The 24,230-nt window shown below is 33.9% G+C and overlaps 2 protein-coding genes across 8 annotated transcripts in view; one reads left to right on the top strand and one right to left on the bottom strand.

Moving 5' to 3' along the window:
- Positions 1-24,230, bottom strand: part of LOC126834319 (uncharacterized) — a 41,006-nt gene that overhangs the window by 8,638 nt on the left and 8,138 nt on the right. For 3 of the 5 annotated variants that reach the window (XR_007685061.1, XR_007685062.1, XM_050566145.1), the window contains 16 exons: positions 23,058-23,127; positions 22,826-22,981; positions 22,627-22,758; positions 22,428-22,562; positions 21,792-21,941; positions 21,501-21,710; positions 19,914-20,088; positions 19,571-19,717; positions 19,115-19,160; positions 18,553-18,737; positions 18,366-18,482; positions 18,189-18,291; positions 18,002-18,079; positions 17,290-17,586; positions 17,064-17,204; positions 16,240-16,418 (listed from right to left, as the gene is read on the bottom strand). Coding sequence is in view for 1 of the 5 variants with exons in the window: in XM_050566145.1 (XP_050422102.1) it covers positions 16,240-16,418; positions 17,064-17,204; positions 17,290-17,586; positions 18,002-18,079; positions 18,189-18,291; positions 18,366-18,482; positions 18,553-18,737; positions 19,115-19,160; positions 19,571-19,717; positions 19,914-20,088; positions 21,501-21,710; positions 21,792-21,941; positions 22,428-22,562; positions 22,627-22,758; positions 22,826-22,981; positions 23,058-23,127 (2,321 nt within the window). In the remaining 4 variants the exon portion in view is untranslated. Of the gene's footprint in view, positions 1-16,239; positions 16,419-17,063; positions 17,205-17,289; positions 17,587-18,001; positions 18,080-18,188; positions 18,292-18,365; positions 18,483-18,552; positions 18,738-19,114; positions 19,161-19,570; positions 19,718-19,913; positions 20,089-21,500; positions 21,711-21,791; positions 21,942-22,427; positions 22,563-22,626; positions 22,759-22,825; positions 22,982-23,057; positions 23,128-24,230 lie in introns of those variants that run through there. The other 2 variants (XR_007685063.1, XR_007685064.1) reach the window with 2 other exon arrangements.
- LOC126834320 (C-type lectin 37Da) lies at positions 5,453-16,174 on the top strand. 3 transcript variants are annotated; one of them, XM_050566147.1, is made up of 5 exons: positions 5,453-5,713; positions 10,694-10,876; positions 12,399-12,582; positions 12,699-12,854; positions 14,495-16,174. In XM_050566147.1, the coding sequence occupies exons 1-5, from the start codon at positions 5,647-5,649 to the stop codon at positions 15,210-15,212; spliced, it is 1,308 nt and encodes a 435-aa protein (XP_050422104.1). In that variant the 5' UTR covers positions 5,453-5,646; the 3' UTR covers positions 15,213-16,174. The 3 variants fall into 3 exon arrangements, with proteins under 3 accessions (XP_050422104.1, XP_050422106.1, XP_050422105.1); XM_050566149.1 differs by having other exon boundaries at positions 5,454-5,713; positions 12,699-12,862; positions 14,495-14,618; XM_050566148.1 differs by lacking the exons at positions 5,453-5,713; positions 10,694-10,876 and having other exon boundaries at positions 12,459-12,582; positions 12,699-12,862.

Below are 24,230 nucleotides of genomic sequence, written 5' to 3'. Positions count from 1 at the left end.
TTTAGGTTTATAAACTAATAATAATAATATATCAATAGGTAATCGACGCACGTTCGCCGGCCAACGTTTTTGTGACGACGGTCGCCGATATCCGAGATGAGCCCAAGGACCGTCCAAACGTTACTGTACAGTCAAGGGTGCAAAAAGCGAGGAGTAGGTCTTGAACACTATTATAAAACCTCCGTGTAATATGATGTCGAAAGAAAAAATTCAACAGTTTTGTGGATGCTAAACCCATCCCGAGCTTCCTTCCCTTCGACCAAATTTATGAATTTGCAGAGCTGGTGCAAAATATAAATTTTTAAGATTTTGAAAATCTCAGACATATATATTATACATCCTAGAGTCGAATAAGCATTCGACTCTTAGGTCGAACATAGGTTTGGTATATTGAAAATCCTTTTTTTCGGTCGACCCAACGGTTAAGATTTATAATTTTTTATTCAAGTTCTGTTTTGAACTTTGTCTTTGTCTCAAAATATTGGTACCGACGTACTCGTCGAGTGTCTTTGAGATGGAATATTGCAAAGCCAGCACAGTAAGGGTGGATCATAGTAAGACGGTCAGAGATCTGAAGCATTTATTATGACTGAACGTAAAAAAAAAGCATTGGCGCGAATCTGAAGATAGTAATAAGTAATACACTAAAACATACACAGACAATACATGCGTGTGTTGTATTGTTTGTACATTTTGTTTTTTCTCGATAAAAAAAAAATAGTTTGCAGTTTCATAAGAAAAAACCCGAAAAAAGTTTTCATGATCAATAAATAGGTTGTTAACTGTATTCACATAACTGTAGTGCTGTAACGATATGTAGCCCAAAACAAATGTTGAATAATTCAAAAGACTGTTCCTCGGTTTTGATGGGGAGCTGGGAAGACGTAGACTTTTGTAGAACACCTTTAGTACAATATTTGTGATCTATTAGTTATCGTTGGTCCCTAAGTATTATGTAACCGTGGTTCATCACGACTTTTATGATATTTTATTATGCTATATTCGACAAAAAGGATTCTGATAGTCGAAACAGATAACGCGATGGGGCGGTGTCTAAATATTCAAAGTTACAAACGTATGTTGTTATTTAATTTCACGGGCATGTTTTTTTTTTTTACATAGTTTGTAACCCGATAGTTTTACAGCAATATTAAACCATTGGGGTTATCTCGCAGTCGTGGGAGTAAACACGGTTATTATGTAACGAAAAGATAAGGAAACTAGAGGGTAGTAATAATTCTGAAGGTCGGGTCAGTAAAATAGAAAGTGTTTTAAAATATGAGAACAAAGCAAAATATAAAACCAACCTGAGAACGTTTTGAAAATTATATTAAAAAATAAGAAATTCCCGGACGGGAATTCAGCCATTTATTTTAATCTTTCTTAAGCTTAAACCAGTTTAAAAAAAATGAATTCTGCCCAGCTTTGAAGACCTGTAGGTTATCATATAGATTTGCAGGATTGAACGTGGTCGTCTTTAGACTGTTTTATTAAGTATGATAATGTTTTGTGACGAACGACGACGCTGTACCCATTATAATATTATGACTGTCGCACTTTCAAAGTGCTAAAGGTGTTGCGGGTGTATTTAATTTATGCCTAAACGGTATCCGATAGCGTGGGGCTTTAACCTTTGGGATATTACACCATTAATCACGGGAAAGTCATAGCATAAACATGCGGGGTTTTTTAAAAAAAATGTTTGTTACCTTTCAAAGCCGAAACCAATTATCGACGGGTCATTCCCACTATCGTGTGTGCAGTGTGTGTGTGATAACCAAGGCTTTGAAGTGGACAAATCGCAAACGTTACATAGCGTGTGTGTTGTTGTTTCCACGGCAAACTTATAGGTCCGAAGGCCAAGGGCGACGAGAAGCCCACAAAGCGGATTAGGATAGGAGATACAGAAGAAGAAGAAGCAACAAGCAGCTGGACAAAAGGTCGCCGAACCGGACACAGAAGAGACAGACCACATACTATATGCAAGTATAATATATTATATTATTATAGTTTACTATTTATACCCGTACCATGATGTAACGCTGCAATGCTAATTACCCGGTTGTGTGTAGTCAGTGGAACAATGAGCGCTTATATATCTATCTGTTGCTTGTCGGCCGGTGTGGGAGAATAACTTGTAAACAACGGCGCACACTTTATTAGTATTTGTACTAGTGTATAATGTTGTATACTTACCAGCAGACAAAAATTATACTCGGTTCGATGGGTTCGAGTATGTTATAATATAGTGGTCTTGCCCGAGACCGTCAGGTGAGCGAAAATTTGATAACAACATCATAATTTATGGCTAACTACGACCAATTGGCCATTATTTTGTGTACACTCGACGAAGGAATAAAAATTACAATAAATTATTATAGCAACAAAGGTCTGTTTATTAAAATTAACAAAAGCAGGATCTGACATAAATTGATCTAGGATCGATTTTGAATATACCGCCCAATTTAAGGATAAATAAACATATTTTAGTCTTTCTAGTCACATGACCTTTAAATTTATTTTTCTCCTAGTTATGGTGGAAGTTCGACAAAAAATTACTTAAGCAGAACTCAAAAGTCACTTTGAATTTTTGGTTGCGGTTTTTTTATAAGAAAAGCTCACTACTTTTTCTATGCGGGCTAAGAGGCCGATTTTTGATTTAGTTACATAATATTTTTCGTACGTTTTTCAAAGACAACCGGTTATTTTTTAACCGAACACAAATGGAACGTTAAACGCCGAAACAGTCAGTCCGACACATGCTGCATACTATTAATTAGCGTTATGCATATGTAATCACTTTATACTCGTCCTTCAGTGTTTCAAAGCAGATTTTAATTATTCGTAATTCACATACGGGCAAAAACCAATTCTAAGTAATATTTACTAGCCGCCGCTAAAAAAACGCGAAATACGATATAAATAATTTTACAAACACTAATGACGTACTTCGCGTTTTCAAAAAACAGTAGAATTTTCAAACACGAATGACATAGAATATACGTCTGGCGAATTCAGTGGAGTCACAAGGCATCTATGGACAGAACAACACATACAATTTTCTGGACATTCATTTAAGAAGATTAATTATTATTCTTATTCGTTATAGTGAACGGAGAAACGCAAAGATAAACTTTATTTTTAGTAACAGTATGCTGCTAGGAATCGATTTTGATCGACGACAGCTGGTGCTGTCTGGATAAAAAAAAAAATTAAAAGTCTAGACAATAGGAACGACTTGAACAACAAAAATGACATAAAACAATGATTATTAAGGTAGCGCGTGTGATGTCTATGTTGTATAAAAAACGCGTTCGATAAAATCCATTAACAGTTTCGTTTGCAAATATTTCCTACGGACGCTGGATATTCCAAGAGTTAATGGCTTCATACATTTTTTTTTAAATAAAAAAAATCTCAAACGCAAAACGCTAATGAAATATTACACTCGGTCCCGATTCAGTCGCCATATAACACGAACAATGGTATGAACAAATTAAAACACAACTGGTGCACACCTCTGACATACCAATGTTTTTTTCCTTCCTTTTTGTTTTTTTTATAGAAATATGTATTTCTTTTTTTAATACTTGTGAATCCTGCTTGGGTCACGTCTGAGCAACACGACAATAATGTTAAGAAAATAAATACATAATATTATATCGACGTTTGACAGTAATTGTTCATAAAAAAGAATAGCTACTGAATGGAATTACTTTTTTAAAATAAAAGTGAAAACCAAGAAAATATTGGAACAATTGCAGTTTAGTTCCCAAAGAATTTTTTAAAACATTTTTTTTTTTAATTGATAGTATTTTTCGTGATGGTTTTATAAAACAGATTTAATAAAAAAAACCATTTTAAGGTCTATCAAGCCGGCACGATATACTATTGATGAGAGCAACATTTTTAAAACAAATTAACAGATGTGAGCGGTGGTTTGATTAATATTGTATTGTAATAAATTATTCATATTATTTCGATAGCTTATTGACAATATTAATAATGAGGTTTTATAGAGTCAATTCGGACGAATCTTAGGCCTCCGAGAACAATGGGGCAACGGACAGAAAGGGAAATTGAAGTTCCCAGAACAATAACATTGTGTGATTTGTGCCACACAATGGAGTGGTCAGAATCAAAAAGATGTACGGTATTTTTTAATTTTTTTAACTGAATTATTGGAAAATTAATGGGCTCAATAATTTTTATAAAAAAATGTTCTTAAGACTGACGTAAGTCAGTCTTAAGAAATCAGGATAAATCAGTACTATATGTCAAATAAATAGTTCTAATTAATGTAAAAGTACTGCAATCAAATTAGGTCTACCATTAATACAATAATACTTTTTAGTATAACGTATTTTTGTTTGAGATAGTAATTTTAACTAAAAGATTATTATTGTCAAAAAGTGCCACAGCTTATAGGAGGGATTATTTTTTTTTCTCCGCTATAATTATAAATTAAATTATCGAAAAATACAATTAATTATTATTTATTTTCAAAAAAGGGAATAAAATTCCGAGTCAATACGATAATTTATTAAAGAAGTATAAGTAAGAACTTTGGGTGAGAAAAACTGCACAAAAGCTCTCTAGGAAAATGTAAAAATGTTAAATAGTATTAATATGCCTTTTAATATGATATTTCTTATTTATTTTTTGAAAATATTTATTAAAAAATGATAAAACTGGCACAGAAATAATAATCAATATAGGTGTACACATATATTTATTAAAACTTATTTTTGGAGAAAAAAAAGTGTCCTCTATACTTACCTCTTTTTGATTCTCGTCGGCAAATTTAGCAGTATGTACACTGCTTTAGGACATTTCTTTTAAAAATTCGAAACCAATTCGATTTTCAAATCAAACTATTTTGATCCACGGTTGGCAATAGCGGTTTGTCAGTCGGCTATGTTAGTTTATAATTGCATCGCCGTTTGGTTTAATCGACCCTTTAATTAACTTTTTTAACGTATCTACAATTATTTTTTCTAACGAGACTGGTTCGCTTTTGTTTTTTAATGAATATTGCAATCCGTCGGTGGAAAAAAAAAATTATCACACATCCCAGCCCTCAATACCCACGTTGACGCCGTTGACGATGTTGAGGATTTCTTTGCCGTCCTGGTTACAATGTCTTTTATACGGAACCCGGGTCTCCGCGGCGGTGACATAAATATAATATATTATTATAACACATATTTCACCGGTCAGACTTGAGAGTAATATATATACATATCATTTTTTTTTACCCGTACTCCGAGGGGTTCGGGTGTGGAACGAAGACCAAAAAAAAAGAAAACACAATAGTATCGGGGCACTGCGCTTCTTTTACATACACACACTGGCTTTAGGGTGGGCACAGGCATATTATAATATAGGTAGGCTGGGAGGGGTCAAACACACACGTCGTCGAGATGACGATACCTTATACATAACACTATACTCGTGTGTTTACACTCGCACAACACAATAGCGCTCACGCACACATACAAGACCCGCCCGGACTGAGAGACTTCATCCAGTGCATCATTAGACGACTTTGGCACCACCTCGACCGCAGTTTTCCCGCCGTCGTCACCGCCCGCACACGTTATTTTACTTGTACTTGCAAGTCACTCACACGGCACATCCAACAACATGGTAACTACCGGTCCACGGATATCGGCTTTGGTCGTGATCGCATTGTTCGCGTGTCATACAACAGGTCGGTATTTTGTTCAAATTGTTAAAATTTTTCTATTTAATCGATTTTCAATAAGTCGTTTAAAAATTGTTTTACTCACGTCTATTAGAAATATCGAAGATTTTACACATTAGTATCGATCGATATCATTATTATCATTATTATGTATTAAGCGAGGTGCGGGGGTGGTAAAATTTATAGTATTTTAAAAATTTTTCAAACCAACTAAATATAAAATATAAGTGATTTTTCCTTAGTAATACACCATTTAGCCAAAGTTTGTACATAGAATGTTAAACTACTGAGCGCCCTAGTTTTATGTTGTATTAATATTGTACCGAAGCATGTTTGGAGAATGGCCCTTTTTTTGGGAAGTCTAACAGTCTTGGAACACATCTGCCTACTAACTAACTTTAACATTATCAAAACTATTAATAATATACTATTTAATATTATACTATTATTTATTGTTGGATGTTAACAAAAATTGTAAACTCAAGGATAAACTTTTATATCGTTGTTATCTAGCCTTTGAATTAATACACATATATAATGTTATGTTATATTATGTTATAACATACTATGTTTATCCATGGTATAGCGCACAGGTGTCTTAAGGGTATTGATAGGTGGGGGAGTTTTGCATAGCAACGTACGCACTCACTGTGTACAACATTATTGGAAATTAGAGATTTATAGTGCTCATGTTGAAGGATATATAAATTACATAATATTATGAATGTTTTAAACGTCGTCCATGCAAATTTTTCTAAAAAAAAGCACTTGTCACACCTGTGCACTATGACATCGAAATAGGACCTTGATAATTGTAAGATTCCGAAGACCTCGTATACAGTACTTGAATACCTTCTTTAAAGTTTTGGACCCTTGTTGATAATGTATTTTATGCATTTTAAAACCTGCATAACCGTATTAAATTTATTGTGTTCGGTTTTAACGCCGTATGTTTAATTTTTATTAAATTCATTTTTTTCTTTTGTTATTCGAAACCCTAAATTTGACTCCACAAACACACACACAGTATAGGTGCATCGTCAAGTAGACTTCCTGTCTACCTGGAAATGCACGTGCGCATCTTACCGACGGAAGCCACACTGAATACACGATGACTGTGTGAGGACAAGATGATAATAATACTGTAAACAGGGTGCACGACGAAAACGTGGATCCGGACACGGTTTTTTTTTAAAGTATAGTAATACATTTTTACACGAATTCTCTCTGGTAAAAACGACAACGGCGATAACGTCAAAAAAAAAAATTATTAACGTCCACCTGGATTTATCCGCGTCGGCGGTCAAGGTTTTAAAAAGGGGAGAGTGATATTTTTTTTTTACTCTTCTGTACGATCAGCTTATATTATGTTCTTAGGCACAACAGTTGGTTTTTGTCGACGAGGCCTATCGGCCGCGTTTTAACGACATTGTGAATGTATTATTATTATACTAACTACTATGCAGAAACAAAAAAAAAAAAAGGGCCAAAACCACGTCACTCGTGTGAGTTGTTAAAAATTGGAGGAAAGAAAAAAAATTACACGAAACAAAAATATATATTATAAATAAATATATAATATAATATTAAACGTACACTGCACACGACGACGATTCGCTTCTTTGACTTTTTTTGTTTCACAAAATATATATATTGTGTATTGTTTTTTTGGACGTACACAGGTGCACAATATGCCGCCATTTAAAATTAATAATTCCATTCTCCGACGACGATGATAATGATGATGATAACAATAATAATAATAATGTTATAATTGAATAATAGCCCGGCACTCAATCGCGTAATTCGTGTGTGGTGGAAAAACGTTGGGTCGAAGGAGAAGACAATGCGAGGGGAGGCATTGTGACCTTCGACCGGAGACGTTAAAAACCATTATACGATTGTCTTATGGGCCGTCGGTACAAAAGAATGCTTCTCTATGTATATATATTTATAGGAAACGCTTATTATTAGTATTTTTTTTTTATGATTATGGTTATTATTCGTGTGTAAAGTTCAAACAAAACAATAATAATACTACATGTTTTCGACAAGAATACATTTTTATAGTCGGTCGACGGGGGCAATAGTCTGTGTATAAGGGTTATTTTATTTCCCTACCCCACCCCCAACCGTACAAGACTCCGTTAATTAAGCGTTGACCAAACTCGGGGGTGGTAATTTTTAAATTAACATCTTTTTAACAATGGCTCATACCGCACCGAAATACGAATAAATAATAATTAACTCTTCAAACGCATATTGTAATATAGTATACCATTTTGGGTCCTACCGCCTTGATAAATCCATCAAAGAAAAAAAAACCAACCATTCACTCCGGTCGGAGGTGTTGTCTTTTGTATTGAGGGTGTCCGTTTTCGTCCCACGATTTTTTTTCTAATAATAAAATCTCGAGATGGATTCTAATTACATTGTTATGTATAATAATTCATACCTGAGTTATTTTTTGTTTATTATTTATTAAAACACATATTAGCTACAAACAGAGTCGGGAAAAATTTATATGGGATATAAACATAAATTTAATTAAATTAAAAAAAAATAATATAAATGTAAGAGATAATATAATAGTTTGTTATTCGTTAATAACATTATTTTTGTATCTAGATAAATAAAATATAATTAGTTTGATTATTATTTATTGATAACAATTAATTTCATATCAGATTTTATTGATCAGAAATGGAGTCTAAATGTTACACATATTTTCATTAAAAATCGAGAATAACCCCATAAAATTTAACATATTTTTTAATTTCTTCTACATAATATTTAATTTTGTATAGCTTACACGTTTGTTTATTGGTTCGCCCGTTTATAAAAAACCGACTGAAATAGATAGGTTAAACTAATCAGTTTAACCTGAATACAATTGGCTTTTAGCTAGGTGTTAGTGTTATTAGTGTGTAGCAGCAGAATGTATAAAAACATTGAGTAAAATAATAACCACATCGAGGTTCGTTAAATGAAAACGCATTCACGCTCTAACGGTTACAACAAGTAAAACGCCTTAAAAAAAAACCAAACTGACAGGCATACATTATTAAAATAATTATTCATTCCTAAGTAAATGCCGTTTGCTGTGACCTTGATTTGGGTAAAACTTAAATTTTTATATGCAAACGCCATAATTTGTCATGGAAAAGGTTATAATATATATAATATCAATAAAAAATGTACACTATTACAAATGACAATTGGCTCTTTTTAAAAATAGGAAAAATTCAATTTTAATTAAGAAAATTCATAGCAAAATTCCACATTGAATTCTCGTTATTGAAAATATGTTTCTTTTTTTTAAACATCACGTACACTTATGAAACTCACAATATATTTGTGTTTAGTGTATCTTTGTTTGCACAAGCCACATGTGAAATGAGGCATGCTTGAACAAAAAGAAGTAACTCTTAACGTGTATACGAAAAATATATTTTAACGGTATCATATTATTCACCAACATGTTTAATTAATTTCAAAATTTAGATTTTCATTACACACATTTGATTTCAAAGATAAAACGACATGTATTATACGATTTTGTATACATTTTTCTTCCCTGTATCAACTAAGTAGCTAACTGATAAATATACAACTTTATGACATTATTTTTTTTGCAATATTATTATTTTCTACAAGACCGAGGTCGGTATTTTGTTTGTGGATACTTAACTCAATTCCAATGGCTTGCGGAATGATACGATTGTAGAGAACAGTTAGCCTTAAAGACATAATACGATTGTACCCTGTTAATTGTCTATTTTTGCAATTATATATTTTTATAGTCCAACTTGTATTACATTAAACAGCGTAAAATGAATGCATTTTATTGTTTTACGATGAAATGAAATTACTTATGGGGTTGTTGAATGTATGGGCAACAATAATCGTTTTACGACAGGGACCGACAAACTGGCGGGTTTTTGCAGACATAAAAAAAACAATGTTATCAGTGGACATATCCAGTGGTAGTACAATAATGAGTTTTGTTTGCGAATACAAGAAGAAGACATTAAGCGTTTTGCCCTTGGGCGCAGGACAATAGTCCTGGTCAACGGTCAAGGACATTTCGGAGAATTTTTTTAGCTATTAAACAAGAAAAAAAAAAGAGTTGTTTTGTGGTTAGATTGAAAAAAAATGTGGGTTGAAAATAACCTTTAGTGTCTTTCTCGAGCCTACTAAGCTTTCCGTACAAAACTCGGTTGGATTAGGGCAATTCGAAGCCAGAACCTAAACATTGCATTAAATAACAAGAGTTCTTAGTAATTATCTCCTGAATTGATTGTTGAAAAACAAAATAGTTTAATTAAAAACCCCTCGTAGCAAACCGAAAATCATAACTAATTGCATAGTTTTGGTTGAGTTAAAAAAACACTATCTATATAGAACAATTATATTGATGATACAAATTTAACATGGTTGTCGAAGCTAAAAATTTATTGAAATAAGTTAGCCAAGTTGAGAATTTTAATTAGGTAATAACAGAGGATAGTCTTAACTCTACAACTCTATTCTCGAATTGAGCAAACAAACAAATAAATAAACGTTCGCCGTAAAACTATACTACAATGTAAGTATCAGATTAAAAATTGTTCATAGAGTTGGCAAAATTTCGAATTTTTTTTTATAAAAATGCTTGACCTATTAAATTGTTTTCTGGTGTACAGAAACCCAATAGCACACATATAACAAATTTTGGATAGGAATTAAGTAAAAAAAAACTTGATGACTAGAATTTTTGACGGGGCCAAACAAACTCCATCAACCCCACTAGGTGTTTTTGGGTTTTATTATTGCCAACTGGTTGAATCGACGGGTAATTGTGCTTCAACAGTAAAACGGCTGAATTTTATTTTAGATAAATAATAATAATAACAACACCATGTTGTAAAATGGTTATTAGTTGTATCGTTCAATTGTTTGTGAGCTCAATTAATTATTATGTTTGTTGTTGTTGTCGGTCGACAGGTCAGAGAATCACAACCATACAGCTGGACGGGACACAGTATTACATTAGCAGGATGAACCCTTACTCGGCCGAACTCAACTACTTTTTGGCCTACGAGTACTGTCGGTCCATCGGTTTACAATTGGCGTCTTTCGAAACGCTGGAAAAAACTACGTCCATATCGGATTTCTTGAAAAATGCCGGTAAGTAAAGTATACATACTTTTGATATTGCTGTTGTTGTTGTCGATATTCTTCTTCGGGCCGGGCCCAGAGTAAACACATACCAACAACAGCCGAGTTGTACAAACAACACCAGCGCTTATTATCGTTTATACAAGGATCTATGTATAGAACAGTTATGCACACACCAACAATGGCCCGAGTATAATATTCTAACGGGTGTTCGGAAAGAATGATCAAATATTAAAACGAAGAGACTTTAGAATGTAGATAATGATAATGTGTATTTTCGTCGGTCTTCGACGATAATTATTCAACAATGGACGTAGAGAAAAAAATAAATAAACGGAAACCGACAACTAAAATCACACCTAAGACCGAGACACCTTGTGTGCTTTGTTGTCGGATGTAATAATTTACTGTTTTTTAATTCGTTCGGAATAGGTACAATAAACAAGGTTAAAAAACCAACCAAACACACACAATTATTTTCCTTGAAACCCAGAACGAAATGTTCATTAACGTTTTACTTTTAAATTGAATAAATATACATATATTATATTAAAATATAGCCTACCAGTACCTAACATAATATTATGTTTTTCTTAAGGGTTCTAGTTATTTTCACTTATAAAAAAAAAATCATAATTATAAACAGGCGTGTAATATTTTAGTATGTGAATTGCTTATTAAAAGCAGAATGTCAATTAGGCAATATTTAAGAAAAAAGTTGTTTTATTAAATTTTGACCCTGTCAATTTATTTTCAGGTTAATTTGTATAAGGTTCAGGATGTTCAGGTTTGACAGTTTTTTCTACGAGTAAAAGCCAATTTGTTTTTAAAAGAAACCGACATAGACTCAAAAGCCAGGCAAAATTAACTTCTTCAAAAATAGTCTTCTTAGAATGATCGGATTTTAATTCTGTGAAAATAATTTTGCTGTTTACCCTTTTTTCCAGATTATTGTAGAAGTTGTATTTTGAATAAATGTTTCATTTACTTAAAAAGACAATAAAGTGAATACTAAAAATTTGAGAAATTCAAATAGGATTTAAGCCCAATTTCAGTTGAAATAACAAAAATCTAATTAAAAACAATATTGTTCAAATATTTTTAAAATACGGGAAGTATTATCGTGGTATTTCAAATTCAATGGGTTTTACACTGATATGTATTAAGGCGCATTGTATAGGCAATTTTCGAATAAAATAATACAAAGTAACTCGCATATTGACACAGCAAAGAGAACGCACAATTCGGTACGAAAGAAATAATTTCTTTGTGACTAAACATATTATAGTAAACAGTAAGTCGATTGGGTCGACGACCTTTCAAGGAGAAACAAATTAAATTAATTATATTAGACATTAAATATAAGAGGAAAAAAGCAACAGTAAAATCGGAAAGTTTTCTCTTCCAAGAGATAATTTCTAATGGCGACAACGCGCGGGACTCTTCGTGGGAAAATCGTGTTTTTGACAGTGAAACGCTTCCAAGCACAACTAATATATAGAAAATTGTATTATGTTTTTTATGTTTTAAGGTTATCACAAGTTCGACTATTGGACGTCCGGCAATCGTCTGGGCACGGACATGTTGATTTGGATGTCGACGGGGTTGCCTTTCAACACCACTTTTAACCAAATGAAACAGCCTTCGGCCAACGGTGGGTTGGACGCGGACGAGCTAAGCATGAAGCCCGTACTTCCCATAGCGAGGAAAAAGAGGTAACACTACCGGTGCAAGCGCAGAGTTGGCATAAACCTGGCTGTCGGTTTTCGGGCGGGTTTTTTCGGTTCGGTTTTTTTAAAAGTTTTAAACATATAAGTCTATTGTCTTTCAGAGGAGATAGCGGTTCCAGAGACGGATGCGTCGCCCTCAAAGCCCCGACGATGGATTGGGTGACCGCCGACTGCACGGACCTGAAGGACTTCATCTGCGAACAGACCCGGTGTTATTACTACAACTACGGGTCGATTCCGGTGTCCTCCAGCCAGGGGTAAGCAGGTGAGAATTATTAGACGAGACCACGGACCCCTAGTTATCTTATGAATTCAAAAAATTCGATTCCACAATGCTGTAGAGATCCTTTTAATAAAATAAAAAAATACACTGTTGGTCGTCAGACCCAGGAACGAGGGTAAGGTAGTTAATACTTACCTACTCCCAACTGATTTTTTTTTATGTTTTGAATGGCTAAAAAAACGACAAGTAGGCGGCCGACTGTTTTTTAAATAATTATACCTAATCTTAACGAATCGTATTGCGATGGACACATCAGCCAAAGACTAAAGCCATTAAGATCGTTAAGACATGCACCTAATTCGAAACCGGTTAACCCAGGGTTTATTGGCATTTACATAAGTTTACAATGGTTTTTGCATGTAAATAATCGAAATTGTCCTGCATTGTATTCTTATGTGGCGGTTCAAACTCACATGGAACCTTGAGCTAATTCTTTTCTTTCTAAATACAAGTACTTGAAACTGAGCTTTCAATACAAATCCGTCATACATGCGGCAAATAGGATTTTTTTTTTTTTTAGTGGTAAAACATTGTTTTGTAATATGTTTTTTTTTCAAATTAGAATTTTCTTGAAATCTCACTGTAAACCGTGTTCAACGTTATAATATTGATAAATGATACACTTGACTGCATATTACAATGTAAACGAAGGGGTATTATGTATTTTTTCTAAAATTGTTATTTGAAACGTTTATTATTGTCGATGTAATACGCTTCCTCGTTAAGTACGTGACCCGAATACCGTCTTGTGATATTCATTTACACTTTATTCGAGTTATTCATATACACAAGAGTTAATATTATTATCAAGACAACATTGAAGCGACAAAGTGGTTGCTATATAAAGATATATACGCGTTATTAACTAATAGGTTCGATCACTTGTGTCTGATAAAGTAACGTTTTAATAAAATAACACTGTTCATCAAAATTTGCTTTTTTTTATTATGGGGGGAGAGGGGGTCCCATAAAAGTGGCAAGATATATTTACATTTTTCGCTAAATCTGCCCTAGGAATTGTTCTAATATCTCAATTGGTTTTCTTAAATTCGATATTTTTTAGATTAATTTTCCAAACATACAAAACTCGCTGGAAATAGCCGAAAACCGTATATTTTTACAACTTTGAAGGAAATTTAAAAAAAAGAGACATATTATAAAACAATTTATGGAAAAACAATGAACTATGGATATGGTTTTGGGCAATCCCCATGATCGTCTGGTGTTCATGTTCATTTTCCTCTCCTCTTTTCACTGATCTTATCATCTGTCTCTTATTAAGAACCATTATCAGCTGCCTCTCTTATCACTAATTCTTTATCAGCTGTTTCTTATCATTGTCATGAAAACGGTAACGAAAAATTGAGGACACCAAATTCCAGACAGACCCCCAGCCTTAAAAAATGTCCATGATAAAAATAACTAGACGTGCTAGAGAAATTCTAAGGTCAGATTCGAATGTCCAAAAAAAAATTAGTAATTTTTTGTTGTTGTTCTAAAACCGTGTTGTACAGTGTCATTTTCGTTTCTTGCCACCCGACAATGCGCCCAACCCGAATAGCTCGGCTAGCTCTGACGTTAATAGCTGCTCTACGGTTTTATTGTGTGTTTCAGGTTCGGTTACAAATCAAGACCAACAATCAACTCGCTGTTTTCGTCATCTCATCGTGAGGACCATATATCCACTTCCTCCAACGCGCCTACCACCTTAACGACGTCCACTACTACCACCACAGAAACCTACGAAGAACACAACGGCATACAACAAATTCCGGACAACATTCTATCCAGGTCGGCCGACCCCGAAGCGGAAGCTGTGGCGTCCACTCCCGGCCAGGCCGACGACTCTCCCGCCGCAACAACCGAACAACAGCAACAATACTTCCAAGAGACCCAAACGGCCGTCGTCGACCAACAACAACAACAACAGCAGCAGGTGTCCACCGACGCGCCTCTGACAGCAGCAACGGCCGACGTTGTCTCATACACGACAACGCTACCGACTCTGATTCAAATGCACAACCAACAACAGCAACAGCAGCAAGAGGAACCGGAACAGGTGGAAGACCGTCCGCAAAATGCTGAACAGCAGCAGCGCGCTCCAAGTCAACCGGAAGCGGATCAACTGCAAGCAAAGACCAACGCTTTTGCGTTCGAATCGTTGGAGAAAGCGTTTGCCACGGCCGTGCCGCACAAAATCCGCGCCACCAAAGACCTCGAACAACGTCCGCTCAACGACGACAGCGACCAACCACAGTTACCGTGGTCGTGGGCCAAAGACATTATGCTGCAGAAACCGGTGTTGAAAAAATCGTCTCAAGAAGAGGCTTAGCTGCTCTCCGCCGAACAAAGCTGCTGTTGTAATTAGCTCTTTTCCAAATAAAACGCGCTACAAATAGCAAAATCAAAAAAAAAAATTCGGACGAAAATATCTCAAAACCGAACATTAGGCTCTCTCCACACCCGCTCTATTGCTTTTAGCCATGCAATAGCTGTTGTATGTCATAATGTATTTACTATTATTTACAGAGTTGGCAAAAAACCGATTAAAAAAAAAACCTGAGTTTTGTTTTCTTTGTATACAATACCCGGGCAAGCCTAATAAAACCCTAAACGCCATATTTTTCGGTAAACATACATTTTTTTCTAGATTTCATAAAAAAAACACTCTGGTTTTTTTTAGGGGGTTTGGGTATTTTTTTGCCAACTCCGATTATATAAGACACATTGAAACTTTAGTACAATTATTTTTATTTTTTTCAAATTGTAACAAATTTTTTGTTCTCAACTTAGCATTAACGTTTTTCGTAGCTCGTCTCTGTGGATAGTAATGGATGGTATTTATACATACATACCTATATATATTTATTTATATAATTTAATGTGATTATTTTATTTTTAAGTCGTAATAAGTGATTAAACTATGAACAAATTGACATATCGATAAATTTTTGAAAGGAAAAAAATTCCAAGAAGACAATAACGAATACAGTTTATTCGAAGTTGGCAACAAACATGGTTTTGTTTTTAGTAAACTTAAATCCAATAAAACCCACGTTTTGGGTGAACGCCTAACGTTTGTTGGGTTTTATCGTGTTTGAGTTATGTTTTGCCAACTTTGTGATTTTTTTTCGTAGTTTTCTACTTTGGGTGTTTTTTTTTTTTTAGACTTTTATCGATTTTTTTTCAACTTTACTTTTTATTGTAAATATTTCATTTTGAATCCTCGTAGGTATAAATAAAACAAATGTAATTTAAATCTATGTTGGTCGTATACAATATTGAATAAACCAAGCAAGATTAAAACATCCTAAGCGATCGCTGTTGTTTGTAATTAATATTTATTAATATGTACTCACCAGCCGTTGATGACGCCTTCCACGTTCAACATGGGTACGATTTTGAACACATAAGTGTCTTTGGCTTTCTTCGCTGTGATCGAATCGCTGCACAAGAACTCTATTGCACCGTCTATCACCCAAGACGAACTCGTTTCGCCGGGATGTACGCGAGAAGTCAAGTACACGATTGGTCGGTTCTGCGCTTACAGGGACAAACATTTAAAAAAACGAGTTAAAGTAAACAATGTATCACATTTCCATTTTAGCGCACTGTATTTTGCAGTAGATGCATGCAGCGCAATGTCTTGGAAGTGCACCAAACATGCAGCTGTTTCACTAAAAGTACTTAATTAACTATTCTCTCTCTCTCAAAGAGTTTATTTTAAACTCAAATATTTTCCACTTGTATTTTCGAATAGTGAGAGGCTGGGTTTATTTTTATTAGAAAATAGGTACAATGTATCTGAGGGAAGTTATGCCTTATGAAAAAAAATAATCTACTAATAAATTATCCGCAATCATGTTAAATTAACAAATAGATTTACTAAATTTTCGCCGTGTATTGTTTTGCATGAGTTTGCCTATATCAAACGCCTTAAATATCGTTTGAAATTTTACAAAACTAAACACCGGTTTGTTTACTAGAAAGATTCAGGCAATTCGATTTTAACGCTTTAATAAGGTTAGAATTAATCTAATCTGAATAGTTTTTTCATCTAAATACAATCAGACCCGGCGCACTTCCTTTCACTTAATTGTATTCTAAAACCAAAGACAAATTCGGGACATGCAGGACACTAGGTAAATCTTCAGTGCATTCAAATATCGTTCATAGTAATTACTTGAATTTTATTGTATTCGTTTTCGACAGAGGTAATAGTAAGTACTGGCACATCGTTGTTGTTCAGTGAACGGCACATGCTGTTGGCGCGAAAAATCGTTGTCTTCGGATCGATGGAATTTTTCCAGTTGAAACATTTGTACTGTAAGTAGTGAAAACAGAAACCGTAGAATTTTTTTCGATTATTATTATTATTATTATTGGCTTTTAACAAAAGAATACCTTACCAGCAGAGTAGAATACGTATACGGGTACACGTATGCAATGTAACACACGTCCAGGTCGTAGGGAAATTGTATGGTGAACGAGGCAGTCATGTAGGAACCGTTTGCCTTGCTGCCGCTCTTGTACTGGTTAATGTAATAGCTGATATCCACGCCGGTCCGTCTCCACCCTTGCTTGAGTTCCATGTGGCTCTTCACCGAGAAAATTATTGGCTGCAAACCGTTCTTGAACTGCGAGCTGTTCTTTTCCATGTTGACAATGTTGAACACGAAAGGTTTGAACGCCATCATATTCGATACCTGACAAATAACGTTTTCGTTTTAATAATATTGTATTTCATCACATAAGGGCACAAGGGACTACTAAAACGCTGGGTAGCCCTTTTTAAAAAGAAGGTACTAGTAAATAAAAAAAACACGAGCAAGAAATGGTAATTTTTAAAAGTTTATCCGACGTCCAGCTATTTAAAAAAATTTTAAAACACTTTTTTTTAAAGCGATTTTAATCGATATTAATTATAACAAAAAATGTTATGTTAATAAATATTGTAATTGTCGTTTTCGAATAATTATTAAATTTTATTTCGAATACTTAAGCAACTATAAAACTATTCGTTTATCATATTGTAACAGTTTAGTAATATTTTAGGGTATTAATGTTACTATTACATTAATATCGTTGATTGAATACGCTCTATTTTGTTCTAATAATTACTTGGAAATAAAACCATTGATTATGGGAATTGGAGTTGACGTCCGAGTTCAAAATCAAATCATATTCGTTGGCGCCAATCTATGCAATAATAACAATAAATCAATATAAACCCGACAAAACAATTCTGGAACAATAATTGTGAGTTAATTTTTTTCAGTATTAACCGAAAAATAACCAAGACGATTACCCGAATGGCTTTTCTTAGGTTGCCGCTTTCGAAACGGGACTCGAAATGCAAGTGCTCGAAACACGATTTTGAGTTGATCAATCGTTCGTCTTCGTTGGTCAACCTGTTCAAAGTAGAAGTTAGCCATGAGTTTTATACATTAGTTGTTTTATAAATAATTTATATGTTTTCAATTACGGCAAAAAACGTTTGGGGTCGTTGAAAGTGGCCAACAAGTAGTCCAAATCGTACACGATTAAGTCGCCGCAGTCTTTTCTCTTGCCGATGTTCTCCATACAGCTCAACAGTTTATTACTGGACAAACATAACATAAACAATGTTGTACACGGTGTAATTAATATAGTTAATTGGATTTCTCTATTACCGGGATATGTGCACGTCGCTGTTGTACAAAGGCTCTAACGGCGAATTTTCATCGGCTCCCACCCAATCGGGATAAGCTATCTTCACTAAAGGCACCACACTGTTCACCCTCTTGGCTATGGACGAGTATGCGGCTCTGTGCGTTTGTGTTTTCCGCAGGTTGTTCAACAACCGAATTTCTTCTTTCTGTAATAAAAAAAAAAAAAAAAATTCAAGCATACCAACGTCTTAAATTTGTATATTTTCCCACAGTATACGTGGGGGGGGGAGGGTATACCGACGAAATTTTTAAAATCAATAATTTAAAATCTCTCTTTAGATAAAAAAAACTCATGTATAAATGTTTATTTATAGAGTCATCTAATTAAAAATAAAACGCACACTCTTTTAACCTACGGTGATCAGTTAAATTACAGTTAAAGTTTATTATAGGTTGATGCATGCATATTGTGTTGTTAGCATTTATCTCATCGATAATTTCTTATCGAATATCCAGGGTTTATCACACCTAAACAACTTGAACACTAGCTTGTTTAACATTTTTTTTAAGAGTATCAACTCACTTCCAGATTTACATTGTCACCCGGAGTAATCGAGTCGTTTCGGCCGCTGAAAAAATAAAACCATCAAATATAATATTTCTAAAACAGAAATAGATAACTTTACTTTCAAATATTATTTTATTTTATTATAACTTTTAAACATTTCAAATCCAAATAAATATTATATTTGTACATTGTAACGTCTGGACTTAACTTTAATATTTTCCAACAACGCAGCGGTATGAGAACATGAAATTTTTCTTAATTAATACACAACACATATCATCAAAAATATGTGAGTAATATATATTTTTATTTATTTAGAAGTACCTTCTAATAATTTTGTTTTGTTTCAAAACGAATCAATTCGAACACATTTCTTCAAAAAGCAATAACTGTTCAAAAATGTTACAGCCTTTTTTTTTTTTGCCGTTTAATTTAAACGCCGCGAGAATATAATATCCAAGACACGCTTACCTAAAGTATTTACTCGATTTGAATTTAGCGAACGATGTCATCAGAGCGGTTGTAGAATTCGCACTTAGTCCGGCGCGAACTTTGTACAATGGTGCCGTCGTTGTCTTTGACGTTTCGCCGTTGTATTCTTCGAATAATCGACCGTACCTAATAAGAAACAGAGTACTGTTATTAGAAGAAAACAGAGTTACAATTATGAAAAACAATTCACACGATTCGCACAGGGTAAATAATATATTCAAATCAAACAAAAAATGCCGTTGTGACTTGTGTGTATGCATGCGGTAAATGCGTTATAATAATACATATTAATATTGTGTAATCACAGTGTTATTTTTCTCACATGGCCACGAGTTCGTCGGGATCTTTCCAGTAGTTGAACGTGATCTCGAATTTGACCGATTCGGATTTCCTAACGACAAAGTTTTCCGTCGGTTCGGCCAAGTTTTGTACGACCGTTTGATCGTTTTCCTCGTTGTCACTCCCATCGCTGTCGGTACCCGCGTACTCGTCTCGTTCTAGGTACAACAATTCGCAAGAAAATCGAATAAATCAGAATCAGAATGCAAAATATGGCCCATTGCAAAGTCCACTTTTATGTTAAAAAAATGTTTTTTATGGGTAATTTCCCCGGAAAAACTATCTACGTTTTGATGCAACGAACATTAAATTCCGACTATTAATTACAAATATATTAAAAAATATATAAATACTAAATATGTGTAAAAAGTTGACTTGGCTAGTTGATGAACTAGACCAGTGGTTCTTGACCTTTTTTAAAACTGTCGTCCCCTTGAGCAATAAAACATTTTTTTCAACGCCTCTCTACTTGAAAATTGGTTATATTGCATGCAAAGTTCACCGTCCACCCACCACTCAAAACATACTCATCACCCAAAACAAGCTAGCCGTTCCACAACACTACCACTTCACCGACCCCATTAAGAACTACTGCCTGGACCCTTCATTTTCAAGAAAAGTGTGTTTCATATATTTTATCAAACAATTCAACTAAAGAAGTTATTAGTACAACCTTGACCTTCACTTATTTGCCTTACTGAGAATGAGAAGAAAAGGACGAGAACCTGAGAAAATGTGGTAAACTAGTTTCGTTCACTTGTTGTTTTCCATCATCACCTTTCTGTCCATTCCAGATCCCCCATGTCTATAAAATCATTTTTAATTTGGCCTATCGTATCCGGGTTTCTTCCTCCGATATATAATATTTTACGTTAAAATTTGGATAAAAGAGTTTTATTTTTGTGTGGACACACTTTAGATAATAGTTGTTTTATTAGAGAAATAGGATTTTTAAATTATACCATGTTGTTTGAAAGATATGCCAAATATTAAAACAAAAAAAATTGTAAATGTATTTAAATTTTTACTAAAACTAGGTAATTAACAAAAATATTTTATGAAATATTCTATTATTATTTTTAACTTTTTGTTTAATTATACTATTTTTTTATATATGAAAATGTAATGTACATCATTATCATAAAAAAATAGAATTATTATATAATACTATATCTTTTACGTTAAAAAAAAAAATTAAACATTTAATTTCATTTCGAAACCGGTTTTTCAGTCAAGTTTTATAAAAGTAATTTTAGTGTTGTCGGCTGAGTCAGCCGAGTGATAAGAGTCTTATCACTGATCCTCACTTTCCCCTTTCCTTCTCTCTTCTCTTCCTCCCCTTTTACCACAAACTTGACCTAACCTTACTTTCTGGTGTCGCTTTGATGCAAATTCCAGATTGACCCCAGCCCAAAAACATCAAATTCGCCAGTTGTACATATTATAATACAAAAATCCATAGCATTAATTAATTAAAACATCAAGTAAGAAGTTGGATGGTGAAAAAAGGTACATAATATTATGTAGTTTTCGTAAAAAAATATTTAATATTTTTTATCTTTGTACTTACCACAATCGCCGGTCTTCACGTCTCCTAGACCGAACGAATACGATGACTGTATCGTGGCAAGTGGTAAAACCGTTTTATCCTGACAAACGTTTATCACAGTGCACAGCTTGGAAAGGGTAGAATTGTAAATGCGGTCGATGGGACAATTATTTATGAACACACACAAAATGTTACACCGGTTGGACTTTTTCAGCGCCGTCCGTCCGTTGTCTGTAATGCAATAACAGAACAAAAACCCAACATCGTTTTAAACTGTAATTTTATTTTTTGATATGTTTTTTAACTACTCACTTGTGGCGGAAACGTGCACGAGCGTGTCCAGAGCAGAGGAAAATATTTTGCTATTAGTTTTGTTCGTCGAATATTGTTTAACGTCGAACACGTCCAAAGCGTATTGCATCAGACCTCCTCTGACCAAACGTTCACAGCCGTCTTCAGAAACTGTGAAGGAAAAAAAACCGTAACTGATGTACTTTAGTTGTACACACAGAACATCTATAAGGTCACCGAGTAAATATTACCTAAAGCTTACAATTTTAGAGCTTGAATATAATGTTTTTACCATATAATATAGTTATCTTATCAATACCCCTGATAAGAGATTATTGATAATATAACTATATATTATATCTAGGGTTATTGATTTCCTCTTATCAACTGATTCTTTTATCAGATACCCGAGGGCATTTTCCTCTTATCACCATATCATCCCCACCCAATATCCAACTAAACACCTCACATCTAATCCCTACCCAATCCACATTTCATCCAACTTGAACTTGAGCTAATCGATGACGGCACGATATATGAAAACGGATCTACTCCCAGGCTAAATAATAAAATAATGTATTCATGTTAAAAAAATACCCAACAACATTTTAACAACACACGGTAAAAACGAAATAGCGACACAAATCCGATTATTACTTTTTTTACTAATATTGGCCAAAATTACAAGAAACACCCATTGTTTGTTTTTCTTCAGATGTTTGCGGTTTTCCCGCAGTAGTTTTTCCATCGTCATAACGAAGTTGTCTTTCAACAGTACAGCAACAATGTTTTCTGAAACGAAATCAACGTTTGTTTAGACGAGCCCGGCAAGCGACGGTCGAAAATGGCGACCAACCGTTTTTGGTGAATGTCTTTGCGCACAACATTAACGCGGTGACCAATTTTGTGTTTTTTATATTATTCTTTAAATGCTGATGGAACGCTTTGGCCACGTTCAAGAGTTCCGCTTGTTTCGAAAATTTACTGTCTTTCAAAAACAAACCGAATTTTCGTATTTTAATAATCGAGTAAAAACTCTGTTTTATCATAATCACCTTTTTGAGATAATTGACCTAGGATGAAAAACAGTTCGTTCATAAGAGTGTCATGAGAACCGACGGATTTCGAATGTAAATCCACCACTGATTTCATGAATATTTTCGTCGCGTCCAATTTCACCAATTGTTTTAAGACGGTCATCCTTATGCTACCTTAAGTCAAACATCGATCAAAATAGTGTTTTTTTTTTTTTTTACCACGTCAGTTATCAATAATTGCATTAGTTACCAGATTTCGGTGCCACGCACGCATGAATAACGCCGGCTAGATACGTACAGGTAGATTTGTCTTTGGTTTTCTGCAATCAAAAATCGTTTTTCTTTAGGGAACCGGGAAAGAATCCGGGAAGCAACGAGAATTGATGGTGAAATATCTTATTTTAATAAAGGACATTTATTGGTAATTGGTTTTTTTTATCTAAGCATCTACTAGGTAAGTTTTATTTTTTTTTTTTTTTAGTCAATGAATAATGGTAAAAACATTCATTATCGAAATCATCCAGCGTACAGACCTCAGATATATTATTTTTTTTAGGTTTGATAATTTTTTGGTTTTTTTATTTACTCTAACACTACACAAATATCCTATAAAACCTTATCCACAAGGTTTTTGTATCATCCGGAAAGTGCAACAGTGCATTTTGCAGAAAATCGTACATTATAAATTGCATGACAAAACCGTCGATACATATATCAAACAAGTACTCCTCAGTTACTTAAACGAGTATAATTATTGTGATCGATTGGTATTAAATATTATAAAAACGACGATAAATTGCTTATGTCATCAGGTTCGTTGAATTACTATAGTGTTACAAAACACGATGGCCACTTAAAATTGGCGTTTTCCCAATTATATTATACTTAAGGAGTCATGGTGTTGTTTTTAAGCAGATGGATCAAAGCCAAGGCTTGCCGAAAAGTAGCGACTGTTTTTCCAGAACAAAAAAAAAAGATTTATGTTGTGTCGTTTTACCTACTATTAATTTGAAATAATACGGTGAATCTTTTACTTTAATAAATAAAAACACACTATAAATAAAAATGCAGTATTATCAGACCGAAATATCTATCGACTCAAGGTAGGCCGGTTCATCGTGACACAAGCGTTTAGTTTGGGAATTGCCATTTTAATTTTATGAGTTTATAACAAATAATAAAATTAAAATATTCTTTATTATAACACAATAATACAGCCACATAAATATACAAAATATACTGTATAATATTAATATTGAAATTTGACATTTTAGTCGAGCATTACATAAATATTACTTAATGGTTAACCCTAATTTTTTTATGTTTCACCTAACAAAAACTAGGTATTGAAAATAATAATAATAATAACTATTTAACGGTAGGCGTTACATGCGGAATCGGGTATTCGTTCGTTAATTTCCTT

Source organism: Adelges cooleyi, unplaced genomic scaffold, assembly GCF_023614345.1.
Source record: "Adelges cooleyi isolate 19-005CV unplaced genomic scaffold, UGA_ACOO_1.1 ACOO_flye_CR_arks_rails_tigmint_CR_PRNA_21, whole genome shotgun sequence".
NCBI classification, from domain to species: domain Eukaryota; kingdom Metazoa; phylum Arthropoda; class Insecta; order Hemiptera; family Adelgidae; genus Adelges; species Adelges cooleyi.
This window is presented reverse-complemented; position numbering and strand designations above follow the sequence as displayed.